Source organism: Littorina saxatilis, linkage group LG15 (genome assembly GCF_037325665.1).
Source record: "Littorina saxatilis isolate snail1 linkage group LG15, US_GU_Lsax_2.0, whole genome shotgun sequence".
NCBI lineage: Eukaryota > Metazoa > Mollusca > Gastropoda > Littorinimorpha > Littorinidae > Littorina > Littorina saxatilis.
Window position 1 is genome coordinate 49,287,300 of NC_090259.1, and position 10,257 is coordinate 49,297,556.

At 45.3% G+C, this 10,257-nt stretch overlaps 1 protein-coding gene across 2 annotated transcripts in view; it reads right to left on the reverse strand.

Moving 5' to 3' along the window:
* Positions 1 to 249: 249 nt before the first annotated feature.
* Positions 250 to 10,257, reverse strand: part of LOC138949539 (uncharacterized) — a 36,397-nt gene continuing 26,389 nt past the window's right edge. The window contains exons 13-16 of one of the 2 annotated variants that reach the window (XM_070321390.1): positions 8,470 to 8,542; positions 7,513 to 7,686; positions 2,175 to 2,323; positions 250 to 893 (exon numbers count right to left, since the gene is read on the reverse strand). In XM_070321390.1, the coding sequence (XP_070177491.1) occupies positions 587 to 893; positions 2,175 to 2,323; positions 7,513 to 7,686; positions 8,470 to 8,542 (703 nt within the window). In that variant the 3' untranslated portion in view covers positions 250 to 586. The remainder of the gene's footprint in view (positions 894 to 2,174; positions 2,324 to 7,512; positions 7,687 to 8,469; positions 8,543 to 10,257) is intronic. The other variant, XM_070321391.1, reaches the window with a different exon arrangement.

Here is a 10,257-nt window from a genome sequence, read left to right on the forward strand (position 1 = left end):
TCGTTGTCATCGTATTTATCATCATCGTCGCATTCGTCGTCGTCATCATCATCGCCGTCATCATCATCATAATCATCATCGCCTTCGTCATCATCAGCATCATCGTCGCCTTCGTCCTCATCATCACCATCATCATCCTCTCACAACACATGCGCTCATGTAAAGTACGCATGCATAGACGTATTTTTGTAAGCATAACATTATTATGCATTACTACAGGCATACCACCTAATCAGGTTTTAATTTGGCCATAAAAACACAGGTAAAACTGAAAGTCAACATATTAAACAATGTAACATCGTGTTCGTGTTCACTTTTTATTGTAGACTGCTGTGCATTGCATTTGAATGAAGTCTGTTCAAGCAATCACACTTTTTATTATAGACTGCTGTGCATTGCATTTGAATGAAGTCTGTTCAAACAATCACATTTTTTACGTTGGAGATACAACACAAGTTAAGGACACCACAACAATTGTGTAAAACGTGGACCAGTACTGAGCGCTCCTAACGCTTTCTCTACATTTACATTTTCTCGTTAGTTTTGACTCAATCGTTGTAATCGACTCTGCCGACTTCCACACCAGTTAAAGCTTTAGCAAAAGTGCAAACAACACAGCACATAAAACGCTGACGTAGTTCACACTTGATCCCCTGGTGGCCTGAGATCCGGGGGAAGCCAGTTCGTACACGACCGAACCGGTTCCATCCAGTCCGATCCGGTGCTCGAGACTGTGAAGATGGCCGTCGACGTGAAACCACATGTAGACCTTCTCGTCTGGCACGCCCCTGGTGAACACGGTGATTGTCTCCCCTATCTCCACGCGCTGCACGCGCTGTGACGACATAGGCACCCACTTGGTGAGGTCACCCATCAGCACCACGTCCTTCCCCCTGAACAAGAAAAGGAATCGATTAAACACTGGACGTTGAGCCACTTGACGCCACATTCCGACCAACACTCATATGTAGGCGGCTCGCCGAGACTACGAACGGGTGCATGTTTAACTGTGTGAGTTCACTCGTAAACAATAAAAGGTATTCTGACTAAAATAGATCGATATATAACTGTTGACTTTTGACCAAGCTATAACAATAACACTTTCCACAGAAGAGTCGTCAGTCATTGTCCACCTTGACGCTGGGGGAGATCACTGGCTGTCTCGCTCTGAGTCAAATGTCATATTTGGGTCAACAATATAAATAACGTATGATGGGGTAGCCATAATGGATAACAGGGACACGCGAAAGACTTGAAAGTAAAGATTGACATAATGGATAACAGGGACAAGCGAAAGACTTGACAGTAAAGATTGACATAATGGATAACAGGGACACGCGAAAGACTTGACAGTAAAGATTGACATAATGGATAACAGGGACACGCGAAAGACTTGACAGTAAAGATTGACATAATGGATAACAGGGACACGCGAAAGACTTGAAAGTAAAGATTGCCATAATGGATAACAGGCACACGCGAAAGACTTGAAAGTAAAGATTGCCATAATGGATAACAGGGACACGCGAAAGACTTGAAAGTAAAGATTGCCATAATGGATAACAGGGACACGCGAAAGACTTGAAAGTAAAGATTGCCATAATGGATAACAGGGACACGCGAATGTATGAGAGATAAAGACGAAAAGATAAAGACAAAGAAAGACAGACAGACAGACATGTAAGACATGTATAAGAGATAAAGAGAGAGAGACAGAAAGAGAAAAAGAGAGAGAAAGAGAGGGAGAGCGAGAGAGAGAAAGAGAGGGAGAGCGAGAGAGAGAAAGAGAGGGAGAGCGAGAGAGAGAAAGAGAGAGAGACAGAGAGAGATAGAGACAGACAGACAGACAGACAGACAAACAAGAAATGTATGAGGCAGAAAGAGAGAGAGAGACAAACAGACAGACAGACAGACATATAGACAGAGAAAGACAGACAGACAGACAGACAGACAGACAGACAAGAAATGTATGAGACAGAAAGAGAGTAAGAGAGAGAGAGAGACTGAGAGAGAGAGAGAGAGAGAGAGTGAGAGAGAGAAAGACAGGCAGACAGACAGACAAACAGACAAGAAATGTATGAGACAGAAAGAGAGAGAGAGAGAGAGAAAGAGAGAGAGACAGAGACAGACAGAGAGACAGACAGCAAAGAGAACGAAGTATCACGTGACCATACTTGAAGTTGAAGACGGGAGCGACGTAGTAGAGACAGAAGCTGTGGACGGTACAGCCCGTCAGGGTGAAAGGCTGGGTGTCGGAGAAGTCGTGAAGAACGTAGGCGTTGTAATAGCTGAACAGTTTGGTGGGTGTGTGCACTACTTCACCCTGAAACACACACATGTAATAGCTGAACAGTTTGGTGTGTACACTACTTCACCCTGAAACACACACATGTAATAGCTGAACAGTTTGGTGTGTACACTACTTCACCCTGAAACACACACATGTAATAGCTGAACAGTTTGGTGGGTGTGTACACTACTTCACCCTGAAACACACACATGTAATAGCTGAACAGTTGGGTGGGTGTGTACACTACTTCACCCTGAAACACACACATGTAATAGCTGAACAGTTGGGTGGGTGTGTACACTACTTCACCCTGAAACACACACATGTAATAGCTGAACAGTTTGGTGGGTGTGTACACTACTTCACCCTGAAACACACACATGTAATAGCTGAACAGTTTGGTGGGTGTGTACACTACTTCACCCTGAAACACACACATGTAATAGCTGAACAGTTTGGTGTGTACACTACTTCACCCTGAAACACACACATGTAATAGCTGAACAGTTTGGTGGGTGTGTACACTACTTCACCCTGAAACACACACATGTAATAGCTGAACAGTTTGGTGGGTGTGTACACTACTTCACCCTGAAACACACACATGTAATAGCTGAACAGTTTGGTGGGTGTGTACACTACTTCACTCTGAAACACACACATGTAATAGCTGAACAGTTTGGTGGGTGTGTACACTACTTCACCCTGAAACACACACATGTAATAGCTGAACAGTTTGGTGGGTGTGTACACTACTTCACCCTGAAACACACACATGTAATAGCTGAACAGTTTGGTGGGTGTGTGCACTACTTCACCCTGAAACACACACATGTAATAGCTGAACAGTTTGGTGGGTGTGTGCACTACTTCACCCTGAAACACACACATGTAATAGCTGAACAGTTTGGTGGGTGTGTACACTACTTCACCCTGAAACACACACATGTAATAGCTGAACAGTTTGGTGGGTGTGTACACTACTTCGCCCTGAAACACACACATGTAATAGCTGAACAGTTTGGTGTGTACACTACTTCGCCCTGAAACACACACATGTAATAGCTGAACAGTTTGGTGGGTGTGTACACTACTTCACCCTGAAACACACACATGTAATAGCTGAACAGTTTGGTGGGTGTGTACACTACTTCACCCTGAAACACACACATGTAATAGCTGAACAGTTTGGTGGGTGTGTACACTACTTCACCCTGAAACACACACATGTAATAGCTGAACAGTTTGGTGGGTGTGTACACTACTTCACCCTGAAACACACACATGTAATAGCTGAACAGTTGGGTGGGTGTGTACACTACTTCACCCTGAAACACACACATGTAATAGCTGAACAGTTTGGTGGGTGTGTACACTACTTCACCCTGAAACACACACATGTAATAGCTGAACAGTTTGGTGTGTACACTACTTCACCCTGAAACACACACATGTAATAGCTGAACAGTTTGGTGGGTGTGTACACTACTTCACCCTGAAACACACACATGTAATAGCTGGACAGTTTGGTGGGTGTGTACACAAATACACCCTGAAACACACACATGTAATAGCTGAACAGTTTGGTGGGTGTGTACACTACTTCACCCTGAAACATGCGCACGAAAAAGATTCCACGTTCACAGCGAAAGTCTCAGGGCTTGGAAAACACGAAGACACGCATGCATCATCTTTCGTCTCTGATTATCATGATCGTATTTTCGATACTTTGACGAGACAAACCCAATGCTGGTGTGTCGAAGAAGACAGCCACAGCGGGCTTGTTCGAATCAAAGTATCACACCATATCTTCAGCGTATTACCAATACCTGTCCCAATATAGACCAGTTGGTCTAAGAGGACGTTAAACCCTAATAGTCAGTCAGGCAGACAGGTACACAGACACACAAACAGGCAGTTACACAGTTACACAGACACACAGACAGGCAGGCTGCACGCATGTGTACACACACGAAACACACACACACTAAGACAGACGTAGATACACTGACAGACAGACACTGTACAATTAAGGGTCCACGCATCCATTCACACAATGACATACGATACCGATGCATAGACAGCCTGGCGGTAACTTTACGAGTCATTTTATACCGCTGGCGTGACCAGAGCTATTGTGGTATAATATGACGAAGTCACCGATACTAACCTCGTTTTGACATTCTTAGTCAGTTCCTCAGGAGCTATGCAGAAGAAATGGCAAATTTTGTTACGTGACGTCATCTATTCGTGCACGGTGCTATGATGTCATCTAGGACTTTTTTTCGCTTTTGACATCAGACTAAAGCCAAAAGCTCTTATCTTCTGTGGACTGCAATGCTACACAATCTTTCAAGTCGATCAAGACAAAAGCCGAAATAGTACAGTATTTTTAGGTGAATTATTTAAAGCAACCCGGGGGAAAATGAAATAGTTTTTATACTTTGCACACATAAAGTATTGTCATTAATGAACACTCTCTGAAAGTTCCCCCAAAATCCCATGTCAGTAACCTTGTTAAATTTCATGCCAAACATACCTACCCATTTAACAACTGCGGCGGAAGAATGTTCGGTGGGTAGGTCTGCTTGGGAAAATAATAATGGTATTCAGCTTAATCCCTGGGTCAAATTTTCAGTATGATGCATGACTTAATGCACTTGAAGTATGAAAAACACTTTAAATTGTTTAAGAGACAGCAGTAAAGACAAAAATGTGCTGGTCGTATCTACTATGATTAGTCGCAGATTAGAACTAATTGGGGTTATAGATAAGCACAGTACTATGTATAATGAGGTTAATTGATGTATACAAAACTCAGTGGTTATATAATTTGCCTTTAGGTGGAATACCAGTGGTACATCAACGTAACGGGCGTAACTGTCAGTAGGACATCAACGTAACGGGCGTAACGGTCAGTAGGACATCAGCATAACGGGTTTAACTTTCAGTAATTAATCAACATAACGGCTGTAACGGTCAGTAGGACATCAGCATAACGGGCGTAACGGTCAGTAGGACATCAACATGACGGGCGTAACGGTCAGTAGGACATCTACATAACGGGCGTAACGGTCAGTAGGACATCTACATAACGGGCGTATCGGTCTGTTGGACAAATAACATAACGCCGGCAAGCTATCAGCGTGTTGTTGAAGTCTACTTAGGACATCGGAGCAACTATTTCACTTTAGGGTGTTCACTTCAACATCACAGCAACTCCACTCGCTTGATCGCGTGTACTGCAACAGTAGCTTACACAAGAGGCAAGACTGTGTGACAAGATACTTTGAATATGAAAGGAAAATCTGAGCTTATTGCCCGCATTTTATACTTCCCGTAATAAAATAATTTTTAAAAAACAGGCACACACGTTACAGTATATGTCTTTGTGATGAGACCGTTTGTTACACATCCAGTTGTAAGACTGGAAAGGACAACCATTATCCAACCATATTCAAAAAACAGAGATTGATTTTACATAAAGCCTTTTGACCAAAGAAACGCGAAGTGAAGATACGTTTCTAAATGGTTCCGTTGTGACGAGGTCTGACAAGACTGGCAATATTAACGGTAAGCACTCGTTCCCTGCAGCACGAAGAGGCAACAAGATCCCAGCTGAGATGACTGGCAATATTAACGGTAAGCACTCGTTCCCTGCAGCACGAAGAGGCAACAAGATCCCAGCTGAGATGACTGGCAATATTAACGGTAAGCACTCGTTCCCTGCAGCACGAAGAGGCAACAAGATCCCAGCTGAGATGACTGGCAATATTAACGGTAAGCACTCGTTCCCTGCAGCACGAAGAGGCAACAAGATCCCAGCTGAGATGACTGGCAATATTAACGGTAAGCACTCGTTCCCTGCAGCACGAAGAGGCAACAAGATCCCAGCTGAGATGACTTGCAATATTAACGGTAAGCACTCGTTCCCTGCAGCACCAAGAGGCAACAAGATCCCAGCTGTGACAGTCTTCAATATCCCAGAAGCAGACGCAGAAGACATAGCAAAAGCTGGTGAAGACTTTTTGCTGGCTCTGTACGGCGCTTCTACTTCTCAGAGTCTGGATGATTTCAGACTTACTGCGTTCAAGAAGAAGAATGCCAAAAAACCAACAAACAGGGTGTTCCAAATGGCAAGCCTACCACCGACAAGTGCGGCTGCACGTCAGCATTCTTTAAGGACGTACTGTCAAGTGCAGCAGTGGCTGGAAAACGACATTGATCCAACCAAATGGGGATGGATTCTGTCCAATGGATCTCTCCTGCCATTTCCAACAGATCTGCCCTCAGCCCCAGATAAATTGTTGCGCACCGTGTCATGCAACTGCAAGGCTGGCTGCAATCGTGGTTGCAGCTGTCGACGAGCAGAAATGCCCTGTTCCCCCATCTGCAAGTGTATGGGGCTAGCATGCAATAACGCATTGGAACCGGATACATTTTTTGAAGATTGACATCAAAGAGTGACAGATTCGTGAGAAGCTGCGCTAATGCGTGTGGCTATGAAGCCGACTTTTGAATGCAGCCAAACATAGGAAGGCATTTCTTTCTCCGCCAGGGATTGCACTTTAAGTGCACAATGACGTTACAGTGTCAGATACGTTTTGGAAGGCTGATCAAGATTTTTGGGTTACAGTTTGGTTCCAATTGGTTTCAGAGGAAAACTCAGTTTTAGGCTAATTTCAGAATAAGTATGACGTCATATTTGCTTGTTTTTCTGTTTTCAGAGGCAATGATTATGCAGAAAAATGTATTTATTTTCAATTTTGAGTAAAAGCATGCACAAGTAGTCATTAAAAATTGAAAATTAATTGAGGACCTATTCATACTGTGTAAAAATCGGACTCACAATTTTATGACGGATACGCCCAAAATGAAGGCCATAAATAACCATGTTACTGACACTGGATTTGTTGGGAACTTACACAGGCTAAAGAATAGCCCTTCTACTGTATATGTGCAAAATATGAAAACTATTTCATTTTGTTCCACCCCAAAACCTAATTATCCTGGACTAAAAGCTCTTATCTCCTGTGGACTGCAGTGCTACACATCCTTTCAAGTCGACCAAGACAAAAGCCAAAAGCTCTTATCTCCTGTAGACTGGAATGCTACACAATCTTTCAAATCGATCGAGACAAAAGCCAAAAGCTCTCATCTCCTGTGGACCGCAATGCCACGCAACCTTTCATTCTGACGAACACAAATCAAATCAGTCTGACCTCTCGATCAAAGAAGAGCCCGGTGTTGGAGGGAGTGATGTTGAATGGTCGCGTCATAGCTGTGGCCATGATGACGCCGTGGTAGAAATTGACGTCACCACCACTGTTGATACTGGTGCCCGTGTACGCTGTCCATATCTCCCCCGTCGCCCCCTCCTCCCCGCCCCACGCTATCTGTGGACAGTGAGAGAGAGAGAGAGTGTGTGTGTCACGCAGTGTGACAGACTAAAAGACGAATCAAACAATCTCCCCCGTCGCCCCCTCCTCGATCCCCGCCCCACGCTATCTGTGGACAGTGAGAGAGAGAGAGAGTGTGTGTGTCACGCAGTGTGACAGACTAAAAGACGAATCAAACAATCTCCCCCGTCGCCCCCTCCTCGATCCCCGCCCCACGCTATCTGTGGACAGTGAGAGAGGGAGAGAGAGAGAGAGAGAGAGAGAGAGAGAGAGAGAGAGAGAGAGAGAGAGAGAGAGAGAGAGAGAGAGAGAGAGAGTGTGTGTGACAGACTAAAAGACGAATCAAACAATCTCCCCCGAAAGCGGCATTTGGCTGTCTAAATGGTGGGGTAAAAACGATCATGTTCGTAAAAACTCACTCTTGCAAAATCATGAGTGAACATGGGAGTTTCAGCCTATGAACGAAGAAGAAAAGAAGAGAAGAGAAGAATTAAACAATCACAAACAGACAGTCAGACAGACCGACAAACAGACGGACGGACGGATGAAGAAAACAGACACGCACGCACGCACGCACGCACGCATGCACGCACGCACGCAAGCTTGCACACACACACACACACACACACACACACACACACACACACACACATACACACACACACACATACACACACACACACACACGTACACGCACACACACATAGGCTACATACACACACACACACACACACACACAGAGACACACACACACACACACTCACACTCACACAAACTTACTTGCTGTAGTTCAGCATCAATGGGAATCGCTGGGTGCATGGGAGACAACACGCGGCCTTCCATACTGCAACACCTGTCACAAAGAAATCTCATACTGCAACACCTGTCACAAAGAAATCTCATACTGCAACACCTGTCACAAAGAAATCTCATACTGCAACACCTGTCACAAAGAAATCTCATACTGCAACACCTGTCACAAAGAAATCTCATACTGCAACACCTGTCACAAAGAAATCTCATACTGCAACACCTGTCACAAAGAAATCTCATACTGCAACACCTGTCACAAAGAAATCTCATACTGCAACACCTGTCACAAAGAAATCTCATACTGCAACACCTGTCACAAAGAAATCTCATACTGCAGTGCCTGTCACAAAGAAATCTCATACTGCAGTGCATGTTACGTAGAGACAACTCAGTGGAATCATAAACAGCAGCCCCTATCGTCAACGCTCAGAAAGAAAAACCCTGTAGCACCTCTTACATAGGCGACAACTCGGTGAAATCACAGACTACGGGCAGAACTGACGTGTGTGGTCATGTCTCGTGGATAATCAACAATACCTTCCTTGTCTTTCATTTTGAGACGAGCATTTGGCTTTGCCTTCGCCGCTACGGTCGGTATAACGTACACCTCTTGGTATCAGGCTGCCTTACAGATGTGGACAGATATCCAGAACAGCGCGGTGGTGAAACCTGGAATGAGGGCCAAGTGTTCTGTGTAGAACTGATGCGCATCAGCCGTGACGGTGCCTGAGCTAAGCATTGGCGGCTACTGCTGACAGCCCGGCACACGGCACTGTTCATATTCCCCCTTCCTTCATCTCTCTCGCCACCACCCATCCTACCCTTGGTCTTATAACTATCTTGGACGTACACATTCTCGTCTACCAGCTGTGTGTGTGTGTGTGTGTGTGTGTGTGTGACCAGTTCACTGTTGCAAGGCATCACACTAACAGCGTCCGCTGCCCCGTCTCATAATGATCACACTCCGCTGTCCCGTCTCATAATGATCACACTCCGCTGTCCCGTCTCATAATGATCACAGTCCGCTGCCCCGTCTCATAATGATCACACTCCGCTGTCCCGTCTCATAATGATCACACTCCGCTGTCCCGTCTCATAATGATCACAGTCCGCTGTCCCGTCTCATAATGATCACACTCCGCTGTCCCGTCTCATAATGATCACAGTCCGCTGTCCCGTCTCATAATGATCACACTCCGCTGTCCCGTCTCATAATGATCACAGTCCGCTGTTCCGTCTCATAATGATCACACTCCGCTGTCCCGTCTCATAATGATCACAGTCCGCTGTCCCGTCTCATAATGATCACACTCCGCTGTCCCGTCTCATAATGATCACAGTCTGCTGTCCCGTCTCATAATGATCACAGTCCGCTGTCCCGTCTCATAATGATCACGGTCCGCTGTCCCGTCTCATAATGATCACACTCCGCTGTCCCGTCTCATAATGATCACAGTCCGCTGTCCCGTCTCATAATGATCACACTCCGCTGTCCCGTCTCATAATGATCACACTCCGCTGTCCCGTCTCATAATGATCACAGTCCGCTGGCCCGTCTCATAATGATCACACTCCGCTGTCCCGTCTCATAATGATCACACTCCGCTGTCCCGTCTCATAATGATCACAGTCCGCTGCCCCGTCTCATAATGATCACAGTCCGCTGTCCCGTCTCATAATGATCACACTCCGCTGTCCCGTCTCATAATGATCACAGTCCGCTGTCCCGTCTCATAATGATCACAGTCCGCTGTC